The sequence below is a fragment of the Varroa destructor genome, unplaced genomic scaffold (assembly GCF_002443255.2).
Source record: "Varroa destructor unplaced genomic scaffold, Vdes_3.0 BEIS01000003.1, whole genome shotgun sequence".
NCBI classification, from domain to species: Eukaryota; Metazoa; Arthropoda; class Arachnida; order Mesostigmata; family Varroidae; genus Varroa; species Varroa destructor.
The window spans coordinates 35,661,751-35,686,315 of record NW_019211456.1 but is presented as its reverse complement, the minus strand read 5'-3'; the positions used below and the strand labels follow the sequence as shown (position 1 = coordinate 35,686,315).

The window sequence follows — 24,565 nt, the reverse complement described above, 5'->3', positions numbered from 1 at the left end:
ATATACATGTATATATATATATATATATAATATATATATATATATATAATATATATATATATATGTGTGTGTGTGTATATATATAACATATATATCCACTTGCGCAATCAAATCAATCACAGAGTGGTTCGATAATAAATAATGGTACCACTAGTTATGGTAGTATCACTGGTACGCCATTATATACTTGGCCAGTCTTCGACAGATATAGTTGCTTGTAGACTATGTGTATGTGTTTGGGGGCAACTGTTGTTTTTGTTGTACTTCGTGTCGTGTTGGATTTGTTTATCACCGTTCTGTAGCATTGATAGTTGAAATGGTTGTCGTATCGACATTATTGTTAGCCAAAAAGCAGTCAGTCACTCAGTAACAGAGTAAGCTTAGCTTTAGAAGGGCCAGCTAGAGATCCTTTTCGGCCGACATCTAACGTGTCTGTGTGTCTATTTATCCTTTTCAGATATACATACATATATCGGTAAATAGATATCATATATACATATATGTATGTCTGTATGAATGGCTAGCGATATGCTACAACTGCTTGCTTGCTTCTGTGTCTCCGTGATTGTGGCCCTGCGAGAGGCTAGGCCGTTCCTTGAGCTAGGACGAGTTGCTCGGCCACCGTTCACGGAACGCCCGGGCACCCGTGAATTGTGTCGACGATAACGACAAAACGTTAGGCCTTCCTTTCGTCTCTTACGGGCTACAGCAGCAGCGTCAGTAACAGTAAAACAGAACACCAGCAAAACATAACATACACATCGATACGCAATACTCCGCTCGGTCACAGACACTCACAATCGCACGACTTCTGGCTCACAACGGCTCATCACAACGAATAAGGTCCCTGTCCTGTCGTGTCACCGCGTTGCGGCAGCTTTCGCTTGGCGAAACATTATTTTCTAGTCCAACTGTTTGACGGTTCGCGGTTTGTCAGTTCGCAGTGACTAAGCGATGAGGCTCTCGGCGCGAGAGCGCGTCGCGGGAGCGCCGACCGCCGGCGGAGTCGAACCGGAGTCTTCGGCGGCTCTATCTACGACTGGTGCTACAGCTGCCGCCGAGCGAAGGGAGGCAATGGCACAGCAGAGCGCCCCGCACACGGCCACAACGACACACTCACACACTCACCGCCTCCCACCGCCACTAACAGCAGCGGCCACAAAAGCGAACGAGCCGAAAGCTGAACAGCAGCAGCAGCAGCAGCGGACAACAGCAGCACGAGAGCCTGCGGCCGCAGTCCGTCCAGTGACCAACCCACGACGGCGGCGGCGACGACGACGACCATCAACCGATCACCACTACCACCACACGGCCACAGCAGCACGAGCCGTCGTAGCACATATACAGCGCCGCTACCAGCCAGCAGTGAGCGAAATTTAGGCTGCTGCTGCCTCCGAACGAGTACCACCGACAGCACAGCCACTGCCGTCGTCAGCACAGCACAGCACAGCACCGCCACCAACAACAGCAACAATAACAACAACAACCGACACAGCCTCACGGCCGTTCCAATTGAACCGAACCCACAGGGGCGAGAAGTCTATGCTGCTGCTGCTGCTATTACAGGAACGGTAGCAGTAGAGCAGTCGGAGCAGGAAGGCCCTCTCTGCTGCCGCCAGCAGCAGCAGCAGAATCAACCAACACCACCGCCACCATCAACGGCGACGATACCGCCGCTAACAACAGCACGAGCAGCTTCTAAACTACAGACAGCCGGCCACACGGGCGCACTACTTACAGCAGCATCATGCCGTCATCAATAAGTGGGTAGAAAAAATTCGTAGCTAGCGCACAAAACAAAGCCACAGACAAAGGAAGAAAGAGAGGGAAAGAGACGCAACGATGGCGGCAGTGGCTAGCAGACGGATAAACTGAGACCCACACTCTTAGCATTTGCAGCATCGTCAGCGTAACAGCATAAAAACAGTCGTCCAAAGCACAACAGTTAGCCGATAAAGAGCGAGCTGCAGAAGCAGCACAAGTGCTGGCAAAGTCAGTCAGCTACGGGCTGCCCACCGAGCGACTACCGCTGGGTGTTAGCGGCCCCAGCAGTAGCGGGAGCAGCTGCGACAAGACGACAACAACAACAACAACAACAGCAGCACCACCATTGATTTGGTTCACAACAACGAGTAGCTGTGGCGCAGGCAGCTGTCCGTACCAAACCATAGGCCGCCATCTTGGAAGCAACGAACTACAGTTGACTAACCATCGAAGCGAGCAGGCAACCGACCAATGGATGTGGCGGGTGTTTTTGGCGTCGTCGTTAGTCAAATATTCGGTTTCCTCTTGGCTGCTGAAGATGCTACTAGCTGTTTTATTGTTGATGACGGTTCTAGTGTACAAGGCGAGTGGCGCGCCTTTATCGTCTGCCAAAGCTCGCTAACATAGCAGAAGCAGTTTGGAGGCTAAAACATCATCAATGTTGTTTTTGTTGTTGTAATGGGCGCTGGTGCAAATCAAATCGGTCGCGCGGCGACCAATCGTGGGAGTGTATAGGAAGAAAACGACAAAGTGCGCGGAGGAGAGAAAGTGTTGCGATTTTCGCGGCGCCGGCACTGCTAACCAACGGCAGAACCTTACGTTGGAGTAAAGATGAAGACGGGGTGAGCAGACGACCGTAGCGGAAGCGCGGGCGGGCTCAGGGCAACGGTCAAATTCATACTCTATTGAAGCGCTAGTGAAATGTTTTCAGTTTAACGTTCAGTGATAGAACATTGCTTTCGACGATTGGCTGACTCCCAACACAACATGAAATTCAGTTACGTCCATTTTCAAGCTTTTTATTAAATTCTATCCTTTAACTTATTGAGTGAGTAAATCTTATCTAATACACTCTGTCCACCAAAAAAAGACGTCCCTTTGTGGTGCAGGGTTAGGCTGAAAAAGTATTACTCAAAAAAAAAAATTAATAGATAAACACATTATCACTGTACTGTGACGGAAATAATACTCAAATGCTTGCCGGGCCCATTTCTACTGCATATATATAAGCAAAGGAAAAAAGAGACGGATGGGCAGGCGGTGCCGAATTCAGGGCATAGACGCGTTGTTTTCTGTGATGAGGCTGTCATAGCTGTCATACTGTAATGTTTCTGTCATTGATGTTTACAGTTACAACACCATCATACTGCTGGTTATGATAATGAAGGTTGTAAAATAGCGAACTTTTAACTAATAAACGTTCATATTACGATAATTTACTGTGTTGGGTTACGGTGGTCAGGAACGACAGCAGCCGTCTTGTTTAAACATCTCGCCAGGCCATCCCACTTTTACTGATGATCACGACTAATTAGAAGTGGACAGTCAAACTAATTATGTATAAGCCTTAGTGCAAGACTGACAGGTACAGCGCACACAAAGTACGCGGCTGGAGAAATTCTCAGAATGGATCTGAACCTACCGCGCATATTTCCAAAAGTACGAAACGCAAGAGTCACCACGCGAGGTTATCTGGCCCTTGTAGCGAAATTAGCGGCCTTGTACGCCGGTTCAGTTCGGAACGACGTAGCGTTAAGTTCCAAAAGCAATAAGGAGAAATTCTTGTCGACGTGAAGAGACGCCGCACGTTGAATAGTAGGGGTATGTAGAACGCTAGCGAGAATGGTGGTGACGATGCTTGCCGGAATGCTGCTGTGCGACCCTCTTGCTGGGAAGCGCTCCGATAGAGCGCAGGACAAGGCACTGGACCTTACAGCAGCGAGAAGATCTGCACATGAGAAATTAAAAAAAGGGCAAAACTATTTGCACCTGAACACTTAAGAAGGATTGAGGGAGAGTGGACGAACCAAGCTATAGCCCATTTCGATCTATGAGCATAGACGCCTGTATAGTTAAGTGTCGTACCATCGGACACAAATATTCACAGAACGTATAGTTCCAAACACAAAGGCTGACATGGCGAGTGTGAATACCTGTATATATTTAACGAAACGGGAGATCTACAGTAGACGGTTACGGGATGTGACGTACTGTAAGGAGCCGGGAGAATTAGGCACATGCCTACACCGAGCAGCTTACAGTAAAAGACGTTGCTTTAAAGACGCTCATTTATCAAGCGGAGTAGAAGCGCGGACAAGGATACCTAGAACAAATTGTGTACCTGGGGAAAAAGTGGGAAGGCTGAGAAGAAAAGCAAAGAAGACCAGATCGAATGATTCATCTAATGGCCTTTTAGGGCAGCGTTTGGGAAGGAGTTCATAGGCTACTTGAATCACGCAACTCTAAGAAAGCGCGCTGTAATAATGCTAACTTACTACCGGTAAATAAGCCAGGTGGCTTTTTCCACCAGGTTGGAACACCAAGGGTTAGTGAGTAGTACCATAATGAAGCGAACTCCACACATCATACTATTTTAATCTTCTTAATCCTAGGTAAAAAGAAATGCAACCAAGCCGAGAGTCGATTATAGAAAATGTAGTATCCCTGACCCGGATTATTTTTTGGCAAGTCTACAGGTATCGCCAGTTCCTGGCGGTGGTTTTTGACGTATGTCAAAACCGTATTCAATAAGTTTTTGACACACTGGTAAATGAAAGATGTCTACGTTGACTCGTTAAAGTAAGTACGGAGTTTCTCAGAAAGAATTTAATAGCGAAAACGTTGAGGCGGGACTGATATAATGGAGATGGCAAGCATACCCTAAGGGTCTAGACTTATTTCATAATAAAATGTTTAAATTAAAAACCTATTGCTAAGTGTCATGAGCATAAATTTATTGCTATCAGTGAGGCACTATACTGACTACTTAGTAATTGCCGTTACGGCGCGGGACGCACAAACGCCGGAGATGAGGTGTATAGTACCTTAAAAACAGTTTCCGCGCAGATGGTAAAGAATTGACTTTAGTCGGCATCATAAAAAGCGAAAGCATGCTATAGAAACAAAAAAGTTCAGCAATAAATATGTCGCTAGGTGAAAACCGCATAAGGTTGGTTAGAAGTGCCTGATATCTGGTAGTGTATCTTGATAGAGAAGCACTAGTCTATCTTGCCTCAAGTTGATGATGCCTGAAGCTAGGAAACCAGTTGTGGACATGACGAAAATACTGTTTGACATAAACGAGCCGAGAAAGGGAAGTTAAAATTATTTATGGCAATACAGTTAATAGCAGTGTTTGGAGTTCCGATGGGCTAAAGACTTTAGCCGTGAGGTAGCCACTGGATTGTTCATGTCCCAAAAAGTATAACCATCCAGGACTAGCACAATCCGTACCAAAGCAGTCTCTATGTTAACAAAAGCGACGCCTTGGAATTTATATGCTACGGAGGGAAAATGTTGGTGAGACGATCCATCTAGGATTGAAAATACGTAAGTTGAACTAACTCAGTACGAGCAGCAAGCCGCACGGGAATCCATACCACAACGCGTTTTTATTCGGTTAGCTAAGGAATCGATGAGAAGGCTAAGAGATAATCCGACGTTTTTTGTTGCTTAACTCATCATCGGCTACGAAAAACTTCAAACGTTTATATAAATATATGTATGCAGAGATACAGGTATCTGGTAAAACACACCACGGAGGTTTTTGCCGCTCTCTTGACTTACTGAAATACCTCATTACGGAAATACGAGTAACGAACGTTGAAGAATACGCAAAATAAATTTGTGAGGCTGATGCGTGTACCGTGTGAGAAAAAACTAGCAGAAAATAGTGCAGGTTATATAAAATCTTTTAAGAAAAAGTGAGGCCTGGAGAAAGAGTAAATATGATAATTGCCTTTAATCGTTGCAAACAAAAACTGAACTGGTTCGAACTAGTTTATATTGATCAGTGTCTCGGAAATAAAGAAAAGCCTAGTTTTGGACTAGAGATTAGCATACACATACATGCCTTGTGAGGCATAACACTGAACGAATTTGTGAGATCCACAAAATCTAGCGTTAAAACATTTTTCTATCAGAACGTGTTTTACGCCTAGTTTGGTTGTATAAAGTTTTCTAATTATCGAAGCTATTATCAGCGAGGAATATTCCCAAAAATTAATGTTTTTTCTTGTCGGATGTCATATCCGTAGAAGACGTTTAGTCTGCATTAGTGTAAACACGTACAAATCGCACGTTATTTTTAACCCAGATCAAACCCATATTTGGAACAAACACTTAGAATTCATGTATGTATATGTAGGAGCTCAGGTTCGATTTGAGATAATTTATATTCATTACTAAACCTATATTCGATCACTAATGAGATAATAATCTAAATGCCTTCAGTAAAGATTCACTTGCCAAGAACAAATACGGAAATTGTCCAAAGATTATGACAATGTGGTAATATGTATACCCGAAGCAAATAATGATATGTCTTGAGTTCGGCATTATCTACCACGACTACAACCTATAGGTAAGTCCTTCTAAAACACACAAAGCGTTTACTTTAGAATATGAAAAGATAAACCAGACTATTTGAATTATTTTTGAAAAACCACTAGGGCTGTAACACAACACCAAAAGACGCAAGGATAAATAGCCATTGTATTAGACGAAGTACAGTAGTAATATACATAAGTCCGGCTATTCGCAGGCGTTTATTAGACGGCTGATGACTTACAGAGCCCTGTCTAATGATTTTATTACACTGCGTCAAGTTTTGGATTATTACTGTGTCATCTTCATGGGGTCAATTTCGCTGTCTCTTTGAACTACAAAATCTAAGACATTTCGAATTCTCCATCCAGCACTTCAACTAGAGACGCGTTTAACCGAGGGCCTGATTATTTTAAAAGATTAATTGAATACGTTCAACACCTTGGATAACCAGCTCAGGCCTGGAGTCTGGATTAGCTCCTCAATAACTACATGAGTATGAAAGAGACTAGCATCGCACGATAATAGCGGACACTATTGTTTTATTAACATCTTTTATTATATGTTCAGATTTTCGTAGTGTCACCTTTCTACTATGGTGACGCATACACTGTGACACTGTCGATAATGAGGGTTTAAGAAAGCCCCCCGCGCAGCAATATTGGTGTCCCGATGAGTACTATTAATCGTAATACGATGATGACGACTACAATAATAGTACCGCTAGAAGAAACCTAGCTTATTTGTGGCGCATATACTGCTGCTGAATGGTATACAATGTAATTCATCATCCTAAATGTTTTAAATGGGTATATACAATGCTCATAATTCTATTTTATTTCTGGCATCCTACTACACATTCTTATTAGTCATTTTCCAATTCTTTCCTCGCCATATCTCTATATTCTCAAATTTTCTCTGTATGGAGAAAACGACAAAACGAACGTTGATTTGAGCTTATCACGTGCGTGCCATTAGGATAAATAGGTTTACATAGTAAGCAGATATTAGACAAAACAATTCACAACGTTCCGACAACATTCTTATTGAATGGCTAACAATGATGATGATCACAGCAGATAATGCTGTAGCCGCCGATCAAACATTTGGAAAAACGGAAGTGCTCTTCACTCAAATGAGGTTTATACTAACAAAATGTTACATTTTCCGAAGGAGCACTACATAAAGCAAACAAGGTGTTCTTCATACACAGCGTTTTTCTATCATAAGTACAATTGATATGAGGCATATATATATATTTGAACGCGATGCTCAGTTATAATCCTCCGGTTATAAAACTAAGGATTTTACCACTGCTAAACTGAATACATTGTAAATACATATTGTGGTTGGCGTAGTGGTGACAGTTATAAAATTGCATCCTAAATACACGATGATTGATGGGTTATTCCACATATGACAGTGATGAATTTACCAAAACGCTAATACCAAGTAAATATTTACGATCGTGCATAAATAGTTCCACAGCCTGTCTCCTTATAAAGAACAAATATAAATAAGCTGTATGATGCAACGGTGCATAAGACATGAGCACCAGACAACAGAATTGATAATCAATCCCATAAATGTAATGGGTCCGAAGACGCATAGAGATCTACCTACATATGATGCGTGTAAATAGCTTAGAATGGACGTGATCGTACGATAAAAAAAAGATTAATTAAAAAATTTATTTATCCTACGTAGGTCACTGTAATTTACAGTACAGATTAATGATGTGGGCCACAGCTGGTACGTTCACTTTCGCTTCTCCCAGCCATACTGCAAATGATGTGCAAAAAGTCTTTAATGTAATATAATGGTAATAATGACAATGAACTGACGTAGCAAACATGATAGGGCACTTCAGTGAAATCACCGCAATATCAAGACGATTCAATAAAGCGAGTAAATACAGGGACGCGTAATGGACACAAGTGATCTCGGATCACCTTGTAACCACTATAAGACGTGACAGACCAGCAGACGGTGGAGTTTTAAAGGAAAGTCGAGTTTTTACGGGCCTGCCCATTAGGGCTGATTATTGGCTCGTATCTTCTATCCAGTTGAGAGAATTTATTATCTCTCAACTGGATTCTCATTTGTGCCATTTGTCGGTTCACTGAACGGGTCATGCGAAGCGCTAAACGAAGGCAGACACCGTTGGCAATACATTAAGCAACAAAGTTTTTGCATTCTACCTTGCCGTCGTCCTCTTAATGGTACATTCGGTGGATCTTAAGTATCTTGCCTAAACGTTGCTTAGCCGTCGCCATTCCTTTCTTTCCGGGTCGTCGAACTGTGAAAACAGATAAAATCAAAGGAACCGTACATGAATTAAATAAATTTAATCCATACCCTGGCTTCAATTGGTTACAGAGAAGCTGGCTTGTTTTTCGCCGCTTGAAACAAACTGAACTATTCACGTTCAAAATATCCATGAATTCGTACATATTGTATCACATCAAGACCGTTTTTGCTACCCTAACGTTTACTTAAACGTACTTAACGTTTACTTACTTTTTGGTTCCGTTGAGACCTTCTGAACAACTTCCTTCTTAGACTTAACCATTTTAGATACGGGGTCCTTCTTTTCACGAGGTGGGCCTTTGACTTTCGGAGCCTTAACCTGGTCCTCATCTGGGCCTGATTCTAGGGCTGGATCGAATTTCGTACTTTCCGCCAAAGTACTTTCCATTACTTCGCGTTTGACGCCTTCTCTTTGAGGCCGCTGTTCACCTTTAGTAACCCCTTTCAGAGACACGCCTTTGGGGTTCCACGTCTGGTCGGTACCGCTAGTGCTAATACGACCACCACTACTTTTTGCACGCTTTTTCATTGATTTCCAGTCATCATCATTGGCGTCGATGCCGAGGTATACTGCAAGCGGCAGTGTAAAAAGAGAAAAAAAGTTGCACCTTATTTTCTAGGAATCAGTAACTTTTTTCGTAAATAAAACCGAAGATAAAGTGACATAATATAAGACGGAATTTTAAGGTTGCTTTAATGAATTTTTAGTTATTCAGATTAGTATTTTTTCTACACCGAACAGTGTCCACGTATGGGTGTACGCATTTCTATGCGTGTCTATGCGTAATCCCTAGTTTTAAAATATCTAATCAAATGCTCACTGAAATCGTCGTCTTGTCTGCAATTCCTGAGTGCTCGTTCAAACTCGTCTTCCTCATCCCGTTGGTGGCCCATCAAACCCCCGACCCCACCGCGTCGTTCTGGTTGACCGGGGCGCCCAGGGGATAAAATGCCTCGTTTGGCAGCGAGTCGCTGCTTCAACCGTTCTAAGTTTCCAGCCGTTTTACTACGTTTGATCTCATCACTAGCAGTAGCCGCAAACGAGTATGTTCCAGACATACTCAACATACCCTGATATAAACGATCAAAAACGACGGGAAAAATGGTTAGGAACTAAGAAAAGGTGCGCTGTTTGCTTACACAGAATTGTAAGCTCAAAGGAGTTTTTCTGGCCTGTTTACCCTAAGTACTAAATGCCTAATGCGCACGTTTTATTGAGTGCTCAACTACGTGACCACTTCCAAAAAGACACAGTAAAATTGTATTATACCGAACAATACATACATACCACTTCCACTGAGTTATTGCCTTGGCGCTACCGCAGTACTATATTTAAAAATTTTTTTTTTCGCTTTTTTTTTTCTATATAAGTGAATCATCTCCTGATACCCAGTAAGCTCTTATTAAAGACTTTAATTACCTGGTTATAAGCAGTATACTTTTTTTTGAATACATGCAGTAAACTAAAGTGAGTTGAAGCACTATATTAAGACAATCATACCCAAGGCCAAACCACTCAGCAATCGAACTACCAAGCAAACAAGATAACTAAAAGCATACTTGAATCGCATCTTGCTCATGTTGCGGAGATCCTGTTATCGCATCGATCTCCTCTTCGTTTTCACCAGGAATCACAACGGTAAGTCGGTGAGGATCTGCCGTTGAAGGGTCGGCGTCATCATCACTTATTCCCCCCTCGACCTCAACCTCAGCGGCAACGGCAGCAATGACCTCGTCGGCCAATGCAGCTGCCCGAGCTGCAGCCGCCTGTGTATCAAAAACTGCATCAGAAGTTGGCCGTTTTTTCCGTGGCTTCTTTGGTGGTACGACACCTGCAGGAAACCCAGGTGGTCCAACGGGACCTCCTGGACTCCCAGGACCGACTGGATTTTTTGCAGGCGAACGTGGCTTTTTTGCTTTTTGCTGTCTCTGCTGTTGTTCTGGTAAAGATGGTGACTGGTGTCGCTGTTGTTGATGTTGCTGCTGAAATTGTTGGTCCTCATCATCCAGCCCTCCAAGTCCTCCTGAAGCCACCAGGTCGATAATATTCTCTATATCGAATGCGCTGCTGTTATCGATTGAAGGAGCATTGCCACCAACTATTCACGAAACAACACGTACTCGATTAGACGAATTTTTTTCGTTTGTTTCTGGTTTTTGAAAAACATAAAATCTGTTGAAGATAGAACTTTTGTTTAAGCAAAAAAGGCCATGCAGTGTGTGTATTCATCTTTTACTACTATCGTGGTAAGATTCACGATAAGATCACAATAGTTGAGAAATGTTTGTATTGCTTACTTGACAAGCGGAGTTTCAGGCCGCCTTTGGGTTCAGCTTTGATTTTCTTGGGGCTTTTAGAATTCCTCGAGGCCTTCGGGCTAACTGCTGTAGTTTTAATCGGAGTCATTTTTGGTGGACTTCCTTTAACCGATGCTGATTTAGGTGGTGTCACTTTTACTGATAGAGGTTTGGAGGGAGACACTGACGTCGCTTTAGTTGAAGTTGTCTTAGTTAGAGTCGGCTTTGAATCTGCTTTCGTTCCTTTTACAGGAAATTCCTTTAGAATTTGTGAAGCTCTCGAAATAGGGGGAACCTTGGTAGCTTTTGGAACCTTCGCAGCCTTCGGAGCCTTAGTAGTCTTAGCCGTTTTAGCCGCAGGCACTTTTGGGGGCTTGGGCACTTTGACGACTTTCGAAGATTTTACTGGCTTGGAACTCGCAGTACCAGAAGCCTTTTTAGAACTCGGATTACTTGGTGATGCTGCCATTTTTTCCTTAATCTCCTTTTTTTTATTCTGTCTTTTCTGGTAATTGTTAAATGACGAAATTGATGGGAGCGACGCGGCTAATGAGGTGCCTCGATCCTCCCCGCCTATTATAAGGCCACCACTATCATCGTCCGATGACGAGAAATCGTACATTCTAAAAAAACAGGATTAAAGTTACCAAAAAAGGAAGAAGCTTAGTTCAGAGTTTAATTTGGCTTTTCTTTCTCGCGATCAAATAATTTTAGAAAACATTGTGTGAAGTCAATACCAAATGCCATCACGTATATGATTAGACGTCTGTATGCTTCTGGCTGAAAGAGACAAATCGTAAGCTTCGAGCGATCCTTGGGTTTCGCGGTCCCTAATTTCTTTCTCACAGATTTCTTTTGGAGACGGCGATCGAACATAGCCGTCAAAACGGTGGTCATTAGGAGTCTGGCAACCTTTCGCGACAACTCCACTGTGATAGATTTCAATTTGCGGTTCCACAACAGAACAGTTATTGTTTCCGGCTGTATGCGTCAGAACTTTCCACTGGACGCTGTTTACCGTATCGGCAAGTTTCGCTATTGCATCTCGAAGTTGCACAGGAAGTTTGTCGTTAACCTCCATAGTGATATGCATTACCCTGTCACACTGAGCTTTGACTAAAGCGAAAGACGCCACGAAGTCGACAATTGATGTATTGGCTGACTCCAGCTCGTCTGCCATATGAGAAATGTCAGTTTTAATAGACTCCCTAACTGGGGTGAACTTTAGCGATTGTCGGCTTATTTTTTGACCCCATTTCGATTCAAACTCTTGTTCCTCGTCTATGAGATCAAAGTTATGTCGTTTCTTGGCTACGGGCTCCGTTGATTTGGCCAGAACTTGCCTATGTAAAAACCTGATGTGCTTCCGCTTTTTATACTGCCAAGCAGCAGTGTGTTCAACCATGACAGCTGAGGCACCACCTTCTGCGGCCTCTTCTTCTGAGCTAGACTCATTTTCAGATGCTATAGGTGATATTGGTTTAGTAATAAGAGGCGGTACCACCATTGCGCTATTGGCGTGTTCCGCTAACGCGACCACACTGGAATTGTTCTCATTGTCTGATTCGGGCGTATCCGGATCGTCAACGTCCGTCGATCTATCCGTCACTATAACGTTACCAGGGGACAGAGGTAGTTGCTGGGCGTTGTCGGTAAATATCGTTGGTATGGCATTTGAAGCTAGCAAACGTCGAAATGGCGGTACTCGAGAAACGTTTATAAAGGATGGATCGTAGTGCCGCGAGCAGATATAAGCTTTTGTTAGGTCGACATCTGCTGGTAAATATGCAATACACTGGGCCTGTACCCAAGCCGTTGTCCCCTTTGGAAAGGCATGGAAGCTGATTGTCGATGGCGCTGTCCGCGAGGATAAACCGCAGCCGATGACAACACAGCGTCTAGTTGTTTGAACTGGAAGGTTTGCACTTCGTCGTCGATTTTTATAGTTACCCATTGTTTTTCCGTCAGTGCGTTGTGGAACGTCAAATCGTAAAGAAGCTGTTGTCTTGCACTAATTGCTGATTATCCATATAGTCCCATTAAAGAATCACTTTATATAGCATTTCAGCCGGTGAAGGCGGAAGATGCCTATATCTTGCCAGTACTTTTTGCGATGTAAATCTCGAATTATCTTCGAACCATCGAATCTTCCAAATATATGAAACTTCAATCCAATATAAAAAAAAGCCTTAGTAAAAGACTCAGGCGTTTTTAGTTACACACGGTACAAGCAACTGATTATCACATACGCTATATCAGTATTATTTATGGAGCTCCCAGTGTTCTGACAAATATTCTGGATCGCAACTGCTTTCTTCAGTTAGCTTCTGCATTTAAAGCTTGCGTAAACATGTATGAGATGTTCTCACAAATAAGCGACGGCGAAAGATTAGACAATCTCAGAAACGGAAAGATGCTTCGACATCAAAGGCGAGTCTTTTGGCACTTAAAGTTACGTAAAGACGATATGACTCTACTGATTCATCAACCTCAAGTCGCTCGTCAATATAGCTATCCGAAATCGAACAAAATTCCCACGTTCACAGCTGGCGTGTTTTGAAAAAGAGCGCCAACAACGGTAGCGCCCTCTATCAATATCGACAAGACGTCCTATTTATGACCTGTCATTTTTCGTGCGCGTTTTAATTAAACGCGTAAGAACAGTATTCAGACACACATTAATTATGCAATGGGTGAACTACGTGCCAATTTCACCTTAAAACAAATGATATACCTCTAACACGCTGGTTGTCTATGCGCACGTCGGCAGTCTTTTTCTAGGCTTTACTCCTCGAAAATTCTACTGTCGTAGGTAGTCGAGCGGCCGAGAGGGCAATTGGGTATTTCTGCTCTCTTAGGCTATTTTTTATACACCGATACACAGTGATAATCACCAGCTGGGATATACAGCCCTCAATATAGCGACACAGTAATATACACAGCCACACACACGAACACACACAGCCTTCAACCAGAGTCATACACAGTCATATAACTGCCGAAAGTGGTAGTGTGTGCCTACAACACCGATCAGTGCCCGCCAGCCAGACTTCTTGCATGAGTGATCTACCAGAGACCAAGTGATCGACTGCCTACGTTTCCGTCGTAGCGATGGTAGCAGTGGGAGCTCACCAAGTCGTAGTTTAAAAACTGCCTCTGTCCTTGTTACTGTAGCAGAGTACGGCGTTTCTGTGCTTCTATGGGTGTTTGTTTGTGGGGTGCATGTGTGTGTGTCTCTTTATGTGTATGTATGCGCGTGCGTGTGTGCGTGTATGGAAGTCTTTATGCGTCCCAAAACCCGTCGTCGTACGTCCAATCTATGTCCTGTCTCATACAGGTAAATAAGAAATGGTGAACCCTAATGAATCAGTCCCTACCTGTGTGCGGTTTGTCTCTTGTCCCAACCAGTGTCCTCCTCTCTCGCAATGTTATGCTTAGTAGCAAAAGTAGTATCAGTTGTAGCGTGTTCGTGCCCCAGCGCCAAAATCGTGGCGGGCCCCGCGCAATTCTCCTTTCTCCTAACGAGTCACATGACCCTTGTTTGTCCCCGTGATCACATCAGTGTGCTGATGGCACCCGAGCAGTCAGCCAACAGCAGCCATCGCTAATGCTTGTTCACCATTAGAGGGAGAAGAGCTTTTGAGCAGTCGAGCTGCTCCTAGTTGTGGCTGTGGTGGGCCCGCTGCTCCGGGCGGCTGCAGGAGTTCAGCTCGCGGGTGATGCAGCGGCATCAACAACAATAACAATAGCAGCAACGGCGACATTCGCGAACGAACGAACAAACGAGCAAGTAAGCAAGCGAACGTAAAGGCGCCAGCAAACACTCGTTTCAATTGGAATAGCTGCAAATGTGTGCGTACTCTGGTAAGGTACGGTTTACTAGGATAATTATGACGGAAGGCGACGATAAACTAATAATAGCCGGATCAATCATTACTGTTGCTAGTACGGGCTCTGTGCGCAGTTCAGAAAAGCGCGATACGACCGTATCGAGTTGTTCATCAAGCAGCAAATTGGTGTTGGTCGAACAAAATACAGTTTCCAATACACGGCACCGCAGTAATACATACCAAAGATATACAAAATAATCAAAAGCAGGTGAACGGAATTGCCACACAGCTATAGCGGAATCCATATCGTGCACTAGCGCAAGGGCCCCCTAGCGACAGCTGGTGTTGCAAGCACAACATAGTCCGCACTATAATATTCTGGCCTACAGATGACAAATATAAATTTCAATGATTTGTAACTGCCTCTGGGGCTTCTTGGGACGAGTTTAACTGAAAAATAATCTTGTGTGGCGTACTGCTATTACACTGTTTTGCTTAAAAGTACAAAATGCAGAGATAAAGAACAAGGTGAGCTGAACGCCAAGCTACTTTTGCCGTCTTTTCGCACTGGTACACTAAACACCTATTGGTAGTGTAAAATAATGAACATTGTTTTTTGTTTGCAACTACATTGGAGAAGCCTCAATGCAGGTTGAAGAGGACTATGGATAACAAATTTTGATCGTGATGGTAATGGTTGTGTTTATGCCGCACGAGATGAGTTCTTCAACGAACCGAGTTTTCCCCATATTATATTATTATTGTCATTATTATTATTAGTGACAGTACTTTTTCATACTACGATGCTGTTTGTCATGATTGAGCTTCATCTTGGCTTTGCCGCTTTCCTACTCGATTCTACCAATGTGACAAGCAAGACAAATACTTTATACTTTGCAGTCATGATAACAATAAATGCTTCAGCAGATAATTGAAGATAAGTTGCCTATGTGTAGCGATAAGCGCATAATACATGTTAATCAAAAAATAAAATAGAGATTATTTTTCTTCTGCCCATAACGGTGCACCAGTTTAATTTAAAAAAAGAAAGGCAACTGTTTGAAAGCTTTTTTTTAGTTTCAAAGTAGCAAAAACATGCATAATAGATAATCACAAATCGTTGTTTATTTTCCTTTGTTTATGTAAATTATAGGCGGGCTCACAGAAGCTCGTCTCAGTTCCGCTTGCCGGATGACATTGGATCAATCCCAACTGACTACTGCAAAGTATCATCAACGGCGAACCGATCAGCGGTATGAGCGGACAACAGTTATAAGGTGACTGGGATGGCACAAATGTTTGATACAACAATTGTTGCTGATATTATTAGTTACTAAAGCTAGCTAGGACACCGGTGCATTAAAAATGACACGATGAGCTGATCAATGAAGATTAGAAACCGCGCGAGATCGTCGTTCCACGGAGATGTCTATGACAATTCGTTGTGTCGATGTGTGCTTGTGTGCATGAACTATTCAATGTGGTGGTAAACTAATTGAACTATTGACGGCCGGACCGTCGACTAGCACAGGCTCTTGGCCACCATTCGGACTCTGAACTTTCCAGAGAGAACAGCACGGGGGTACGAGACGCCTACGGCAGTAAAACAGAAGAAGTTAGCTGTTTAAATCTCGTTGCAGTTGGGAGTTATGAGCGAAATGCGTGAACCTCGGCAGGTGCGTCAATAGCCTTAAACGTACCAACAACTGTAAATTGCAACTGTAATAAGTGTGTGGTCGTGAATTCTCCAAAACCGTTGTTGTTAATTATACCTTCTATATACCCCTGTGAGTGCCGTGGTGAGCGGCATATTTAATTCAAAAGTGTTCCAATGGAGACGTTTATTCTTGAAGATACGAAGCCGACACAAATCGGTGATGATCTGACCGGAAGCGCCCAGCTACTGGGTCCTGACGGCGTTACATATCGCGTGGTACAGGTATGTGGATCTTCATAATAATTTGTAATCCTTGCGTAATTAATAATAGCTATGCAGTTACTAGGAAGAGTGAGTGGTAAGTTATGTCCGTAAATGAATTCCCAGTACATATATTTGCAGAACGTGTTAACCCCTATTGATGCTTACTGCATGCAAATAGATCCAGAGTCATTTAAAGAGAAACTCAAAGTACTCGAAGTAATGACATTCTTCTTTGCCAGGGTGGCAGCCTAAGTCCGACTCCGCAAGTAGCTAAAGACCATTGAAAGTAGGTCGTTCATAGCACAGGTAACTGAATTACCCAAATATAAGAGAAGAGGAGATGCCAACGTATTTCCTTGCACTGCTAGAATGGGATTCGGTAGTTTAAATTATTCAAACTAGTTTTGCTAAAAGTGAATTCATGTGGTATCATTTGGAAATGTTATTATTTCGTGATGGTTTCAGACATCCGTGCCAGTTAGTCGTTAAACGAAATATTGTAGGTATTATAGCGCTATGTGCTCGTCTAGCAATAACGACTTCAATTCGCAATAGTTCTCACTGGATCGCTACCTCTGTACAAGTCAAATATATATTCCAAAGGAAGCTTTTCTGTGAAAGAATTTTTTGTTTTGTCTGTACTATTCTAGGAACGTCGGTTTGTGTAAATATACTTTTTGGAAGTATCTGCACTTTGATAGAGCAAAATAGATCGCTTAAAAAGTATAGGTAAGCTGGTGATTATTTCGAGCTTAGTTCATAGCCAAGTCTAGTGCGTCGGAAGCAGGTTCTCCGGAGTTAATGTAACTCTAGGAAGACCAGTAACGAGTCAAACATATTTCCGTTGTACCAACAGAAGAACAACACTGATAGCTACTGCATCTTGATTACACCAATGGTTTCAAACCTAAATATATACGCTTCCCAAAACAAAATTTAATTGAACAGTAGTTCGGAGCTGTGTTACCTGACAATGTGGCAATCATGGTCAAGAGGACACCTCAGTTCACTCTTAAGAGCTTCTATTGAGGGCAGCTGGCCTTAACGCAGGTATGCTTTCACTTTCTATTTGCGTTTCTCGTAAACAACATGTATACATTCGGGCACGGTTTTCAGAACGGGAGGAATGCTACAGCTTGAGTTAATATACGCCGTATTTCATATCTATTCAGAACAAGTATATCTTTAAAATCCTGCTGAGTTATACCAGCTGGTGATGTTATTTGGTATATTACAGCACCGCTATTTTATTTCTACATGTAAAAATAGTGTACCTCAAAATCATTGAATTGAGGTTATAGGCCGCAAAATAGACAGAAAGTGTGTCCTTGTCTTTTCGAATCTAGGTATATCCCATTGTTTGTAAAATCTACTTGCATATACGATAAATGAAGAAAATATTTTACTGTGTTGAGTTTTCCGCGCAATCTGAAATAGCTGTTCCATTTTGGTACAGTATCGTCATCTTTTTCAGTGTTCGTCAGGGACGTTATCATCCCAGATGAGATGATTAGTAGGCGTAGACACGCAAAAACAGCGCTTATCTAGAGATTTTAAGAAGTTGGTTCTGAAGATACAAGCAACAGCGGCAAAAGGAAAGATACCTAAAATTATTATTCCCAAATTTTAGGTATCAGGCAGTGATGGAACAACCGTTGTTGCTGAAGGGACTACTGCGGTTCAGGTAGTCGGAAGCACGAATGGAGTCTTCCAAACAAATGCCCCTCTAACAGATGCCTTAGCAACTACCCCGACTGGTCCCTTTTATGTTATGATGGCGCCGACAGAGAATGCTGCCGTCATCACGGTAATAATACAAATGATAACAATGAGCTTAGTTATTACCGGGTGTAATAGAAGGTTTGTGTGTAATGCAATGTGATAAGGTGAATTATCTGGTTTATCATAATTTTCTTGACATCTAGTTGGCCTAAGAGAATCATTGGTAATTTGAGTATATTTCTTTAATATAATTTACTGAACTTTTTTTTACGGAATAAAACCGTTAGATACACATGCATATTGCCATATGTGCGTCTTGGATATTCAAATAATCTCTTACTGTTTGTAAAGCAAAACTGAATTTTACGCTAACAAACTTGTTAAGCTGTGTCCACTACAAACTTTTACGTCTTCATACCATTACTGATTACCTGCCTAATTGAACTGGCAAATTTTCAGACGGCTTCGCAGCGAGCTATTATGCCTTCAAAAAACTCATCGGCAACGTTCACGTCGCCAACAGCGTCTACAACTCGAATAACCAAGACAAGTATGTGTTGCTTTAGTGGGCGTGAGTACTACTGTATTATAGTTGCAATCGGAAAAAATTATATTTTCAAATTATATTATTATTGTCGGCTGCAGGAATGGCTCTAATGCTTTGCGTAATGCTTGTGTATCCATTGTCCGTACCCATTATTGTGTGAGCTAAACCCGTCTGATCTACGTAGTTCTACGTAGCGCTTGTTCGCATTCTCTACAATGTGATTAGATTACGCAGAATACCATTTTTTTCTTCTCAAACCCACTATTGTCTTGTAGATTATTGGCATTATAATATGGCATAGGTGCATAGAAATATCTCTGAAATAACTGTACCCATGCATTTGTTTTTCAAAAGCATGAATTACAGGATTTATCTTTCTTTGGTGTGTTAGTCGATGATGCAGTGAGTAATTAGATCACTTCGTCCTATCATCGGGTCCCATAGAAGCTGGATTGAGACTGTGGAATTTCAAATTTTATCTGTTCGCTGAGTGGATATAAATGTTCTGTAGGAATGAAAAGTAACGAACAAAATGAGCGAATGACCTTTTGGTTCATGCTTGGACCATAAGAGAATGGAACTAGCGCACCGCCCCATTAAAAGTCTGATGTAGACGATTCCAGTAGGCGAGATAAAGTTTAGCGTGTGTGTGCAACTAGCCTCAAGTTGATAACTAAATGGCGTGTACTTTTATTTTTATACTATGTTACTATGATGGGTATGAATATTAGTGGCACGTGACGAGCGGCGACGAGCAACACACAACGAAGTTGAGCGACGCAGGAGGGACAAAATCAACTTGTGGATTTTGCGGCTCAGCCGTATCATACCCGACTGTAACCTGAACTCCGAGAGTCCACAAGGAGCTAACAAGACGCAGTCATTACAATCAAAAGGGATTATACTAAGTAAAGCTTGTGATTATATCAATGAGCTTAAGGAAAAAGCTGACAAAAGCCATCAACTCATCAAGGTAACATCGACAAATCTTCTAGGCAGATATAACGCCTGCCTCATACACTCTTATTGGTAATGTGGTATAATATAGAGAAGAGCTCTCAAAGCGATAAGTTTCCTTACTAGGCGGCATCTTAGATATTCTTCTCTGCTTGAAGCCCAAACCTTCTCAGTGAGGTGTTCTAACAGAAAATCGAGTCCTTACTATTTAGTAAATGAAATACAACGAGTACAATATTTTGCGAAAAATACGTTCTAGCGTAATAGTAATAGAAATAGAGAAATAGGTCTTATATATCGTAGATATAGAAAAAAGATTTCATATTCTTCATAGCTGTATCTGATTTTCATATTAAAGGTAGGAAATGTATGATCTAGTAAAGTAAGCTAATCCTCTCTCTCCTTTCGATTTCTTTCTCATCAGGAAAATGAGCAACTTCAAATGGAAGTTTCTGACTGGCGTGCCAAATACGAATCGGCTGTACATGAGATCCAAATGCTAAAAGATATCCTTTCTCAGCAAGGTATTCAATTCAACATCTTTCGAGATACGGCAATGGGCCCTGGAACACAGCAACCAACAACTCCAACGGGCGAATCGGGGGGATCGTATGATGAAAGTGTCCTCGATGATTAACACCACTCACATACCCTACCAGGCTAAGATCGCTTAGGTCCATTAATAGACTGAATGAACTGATAGCCTCCAATAAGAAAGATAGCCTACATATTGAGGTGATTACCCACCAGTAACGCCATTACCCTCGTTATCGATAACACACAATTTACAGCCACACATGTCTTAATCTACTTGCAGCACGTCTATTGTTTAAAACACAATCCATGCTGAACTGCGTGTGTTATGTCAAAAAATGATGGTCTGGCAGAGATGAATTCGTTCATAGGCCACTGATTTAATTACCGTACGTTAGATTATTAACATACGTTAATTAACTAATTAATTAACGTTAATTAACATACGTTAGAATCAAAAACGTGGGAAGGAGACATCAAACAATACGATGTTGATAGTTCTAGTGACAAAAGATAGAGGAGCGATCACTGTAAAAAACATGTTTTTGGGTCTTTGTATGCAGAATGGAAAACCTTACTATAACCGTAGTAATATCTATAACAAGCATGTATATATCCGTTTCCCAGCCGGGTCGTTTGTAACTTACTGTAGAACCACTAAAGCGGATCATTTGTGCCTGAGTAAATGTTGGTAATTTGGGTGAGATTAAAGCTTGCCTATCTATATGGATTTCGATAATGAAATCTGCCAGAGCATATGTGATTGTATATCAGTCCGAATGACGGCTCTCAGTACAGTGATTTTGACTTTATATAGATTATATAGACTTGGGGGTATAATGGTACTATATCGACTTTGCAAGATGACAAAGGAGTGATTCATTGTTTTTCCACTTAAATTAGTAATAAAAAACTATGAGAATACAATGAACATAAACGGCGACTTGTTGGTTCGTGGCAAAGATTAGTTGTTTAAAAATCAGAATCAGTTCAATAGTAATCTGAAAAAAATTGAAGCTATACTTTTGCATCGTTATCGGTGAAAGACATGCGTAAGCGAAACGCTAACGTAGGATATAGGGTAACAGCGACAAGGATCTCGCATTCAATGGGCATCGTGCAGGCTCCAGGCCTATGTTATAATACATGGTAAAAATACCGAGTGTTAGCAGCAAATAATATTGCGCCATTATAAATTAAATTCACTCACTAGCAATGTGAAAACAAAATGTTGTAGGAAGATGAAACTGAGAAAAGCTTTGAAATCCCCAGTCAGTGCCGTTAAGTAGTTATCGATAATGACGTTACGACAAATTCAGCGCAGTAACATGAACAGGATTATAAGACCCTGCGAACGAACAATACCATGCGATGTAGCCTGCGCGATTAAGTGAACACATTCAACGTATTATACCGTCATTATCCACAGTTAAGAAATCGATGATCATGAAGGACAGCTACGACTCTTAGATTAGCTAAGGAATAGCTATTAATAATAAAAAAATGTTATCTATAAAGAAAAAAAACAAAGCAAACATTAAGCTGTAAAAAGCACGGAGACAATATAACTACATAACAATACTAATCATAATATAGTAGTATATACATATATATATAATATTAGGGTAAAAGGTGTAGCAGAACGTTTGCGTTGTGTGATATGTTGATGCTACATGCCTTATGGCGCGAAGATTGGGCAACTCCACCAATCAGTGTAACTATATAACTTGTTTGTGTTGTAATAACGGCGTATTGATATACCGTATTTTACTATCTCGTTTACATTATGATAAACCACCGTAAACTTTTCAAATAACACATTGATTCCCATCACAGCCTTGTTTTTTTTATCTATAAATGTGACTGCTCCCCTTGTATTTATTTCAGACAAGCGAATCAATGCCGATATGGCTTCAAACGATCTCAGTGGATTCGTATAGTACTGCTTTTTGTATCCGTCACCAATCATTTTATTCAAAATCACACCCACTCACATGCGGAGCACGTACATGATTTTTACGTATGTTATATATATATATATATATATATATATATATATATATATATATATATATATATTGTTGTTCTTTGTATTAATAATTCGCGTCCTATGCAAAAACAGATTTGTTAAAATGTTTAGCTTAGTTCTGTCCGGAATGCTTTTGTATTCCAAATACGCTGGCTACGTTGACCGGTATAGAATGGAAGATAAGAAACCGATATTCATTAGAATATTCGCTGACATAGTGGGAATGTGTTATTGCTGCCTCTGCTCCAATGATCACAGAGCATGGTGGAAAGAACATATATATATATATATGCGTTAAAATTATGTGATATAATATAAGTAAATATAATAAAAGTATGTGGTAATAACGAAGATTAAAGGTCTGGATGATGCTAAGAATTCTACAACAACTATAAAAGTATGACTCGAGATCAATTACCGAGCTAAGCGAACTAAGCACAGCGAAAACAACGAGTAAGATGAACACAATGTATGATGTGGGTGTTAAGAGTATGGCAAGAAATGAGGTTATTAGTGGATGCCTAATTTCATTAATACGAAAAAAAACCTAATTAGGGTGTAGGGATGGGCTAAAGACTAATCATGATTGTTGACCCGGTAACAAAAGGAGAGCAGGAGGTTAATGTGGCTGATAAGAGTAAATACAAGATGGACAAAATCGGATTGGGGTATAGTTAAAAAAATGTCGTTAAGATCGATAGAACATATCGCAATACAATAAGAACACTCGTAAAAAGTGAAGAGGGTGTAAGACAGAGCGAGCAGAATATGAATTACTGTAAATGCGTGAAGATGAGTAGATTTTCACTAAGTAAACAAACAAAATAAAGAATCAGATTCTAAAACGAAAAGGAAAATAACTGTTTGCGTCTTACGGAACTTCTTATATAATAGTAAGGATGATGACACGAGTTTTTTAATAGGGCCTGGCACAACTAAAAGCCAGTATTTCCTAATAAACAGTATTATATATTTTTTATACTAATGATGAGATTATATATATATATATATATATATATATACATCAGAAATAATCCGTTACGTAATACAAAATGCACTAATTTTTGAAATTACATACCCTGTGTCGATTGCAGTGAGATTTTTTAATTTTACGCGAAGAGCTTGTGATTGGGGTGAGTGGAGTGTACCTCCACCGAAAAAGTCTCTCTTGCCTTTCTTTTTGCCCCATTTTTTTTCGGAGTTTTTCACTTCTTTTGCGAGCTCCTGAAGGACGATAATAGCAGGGAAGCGATCATTAAAGGTAAACGCTGTCACTAACTTACTCAAGTTTATGAACATCGTTTCAGTAGAAGGAACACTATTACTGATTGTCTTTAAATATATAAAATTTATACTTACTACCGCTATTATTTTTTCTGAATTTTTGTTACAAAGTAATGGGTAAGTCATTCACATTCTAAGAAAACGCCAATCTTCCGAAATTCTAAACAATTGTGAATGACATATCAGAAGAATTAATTACAATCTTTGTAATTGTAATTACCTTAGCGATAAGTGGGACGTTAACTTGAGCAGGAATTGCTTCCGCACGATTTTGCCCGCCAGGTTGTTGAGCTTCGCTGGCCCAGCGACGCAGTTCGCCTAAAAGAGCCTTCGCTCCGTTGACGAGAAACGGAGCTGGTCGAACACTCTGGCGGAGCTGTTCAATAACGCGGGCAGCAGCAAACCAGTTCGTAGTTTCGAACGATGGAAACATGAACTTTGATGGACAATTAAGTCGTTGTTCCATTTCGTAGACACTGAAAAATGATTTGTGTAAGCAACTGCATACATGTACACAAATAGTAACACCTACCATTCAAAAATAAAAAAAAAAAAAAGGACTATTAAAAAAAGGAAAAAAAGGCTAAAAAGGACTTATTACAAATTGTATTGGAGTTCTTTCTATTGCGAACTAACGTAGATGAACAACATGCATATATTCGTAAGTAGATAGGGGCGATTTATTCTTTAAAGAGTAATATTATACGTAGCAACTGTAAATCGAACGATCAGGAGGTATACAAATCATAGCTGCTTAGAAATAATACGCGTTCAAAACTTTATCTTCACTCGGAGACGCCAATTATATATATCATAGACGACGG

The 24,565-nt window shown here is 41.2% G+C and overlaps 4 protein-coding genes across 15 annotated transcripts in view; 2 read left to right on the top strand and 2 right to left on the bottom strand.

The window, feature by feature from the left end:
• The window catches only part of LOC111246500 (uncharacterized), a 24,726-nt gene extending 23,791 nt beyond the window's left edge, over positions 1–935 (bottom strand). Inside the window, exon 1 of the mRNA XM_086984472.1 lies at positions 799–935. The gene's annotated coding sequence lies outside the window, so the exon portion shown is untranslated. The remainder of the gene's footprint in view (positions 1–798) is intronic.
• Positions 936–954: 19 nt separating this feature from the next.
• Positions 955–4,693, top strand: LOC111246545 (uncharacterized). Its single transcript, XM_086984491.1, has 2 exons — positions 955–2,761; positions 3,227–4,693. Exon 1 carries the CDS (start codon positions 955–957, stop codon positions 1,378–1,380), a length of 426 nt encoding a protein of 141 aa, XP_086840617.1. The 3' UTR covers positions 1,381–2,761; positions 3,227–4,693.
• Positions 4,694–6,826: 2,133 nt separating this feature from the next.
• Positions 6,827–24,565, bottom strand: part of LOC111247505 (uncharacterized) — a 44,438-nt gene continuing 26,699 nt past the window's right edge. For 4 of the 5 annotated variants that reach the window (XM_022798488.2, XM_022798491.2, XM_086984480.1 and 1 more), the window contains 7 exons: positions 23,962–24,217; positions 23,536–23,681; positions 10,918–11,540; positions 10,180–10,718; positions 9,441–9,690; positions 8,830–9,189; positions 6,827–8,608 (listed from right to left, as the gene is read on the bottom strand). In XM_022798488.2, the coding sequence (XP_022654223.1) occupies positions 8,526–8,608; positions 8,830–9,189; positions 9,441–9,690; positions 10,180–10,718; positions 10,918–11,540; positions 23,536–23,681; positions 23,962–24,217 (2,257 nt within the window). In that variant the 3' untranslated portion in view covers positions 6,827–8,525. The remainder of the gene's footprint in view (positions 8,609–8,829; positions 9,190–9,440; positions 9,691–10,179; positions 10,719–10,917; positions 11,541–23,535; positions 23,682–23,961; positions 24,218–24,565) is intronic. The other variant, XM_022798489.2, reaches the window with a different exon arrangement.
• Positions 13,645–23,317, top strand: Usf (upstream transcription factor usf). 8 transcript variants are annotated; one of them, XM_086984485.1, is made up of 7 exons: positions 13,645–14,031; positions 14,480–14,786; positions 15,901–16,686; positions 18,299–18,475; positions 18,850–18,940; positions 19,669–19,910; positions 20,319–23,317. In XM_086984485.1, exons 3-7 carry the CDS (start codon positions 16,579–16,581, stop codon positions 20,529–20,531), a joined length of 831 nt encoding a protein of 276 aa, XP_086840611.1. In that variant the 5' UTR covers positions 13,645–14,031; positions 14,480–14,786; positions 15,901–16,578; the 3' UTR covers positions 20,532–23,317. The 8 variants fall into 8 exon arrangements, with proteins under 8 accessions (XP_086840611.1, XP_086840610.1, XP_086840614.1 ...); XM_086984484.1 differs by having other exon boundaries at positions 13,645–14,254; XM_086984488.1 differs by lacking the exon at positions 14,480–14,786 and having other exon boundaries at positions 13,645–14,254.

Coding starts and splice junctions, on each gene's coding strand:
- Usf (XM_086984485.1), top strand. CDS start 16,579: ATGGAGACGTTTATTCTTGAAGATACGAAGCCGACACAAATCGGTGAT. Junction 18,476..18,849: donor AGAATGCTGCCGTCATCACG/GTAATAATACAA, acceptor GCAAATTTTCAG/ACGGCTTCGCAGCGAGCTAT. Junction 19,911..20,318: donor AAAGCCATCAACTCATCAAG/GTAACATCGACA, acceptor CTTTCTCATCAG/GAAAATGAGCAACTTCAAAT.
- LOC111246545 (XM_086984491.1), top strand. CDS start 955: ATGAGGCTCTCGGCGCGAGAGCGCGTCGCGGGAGCGCCGACCGCCGGC.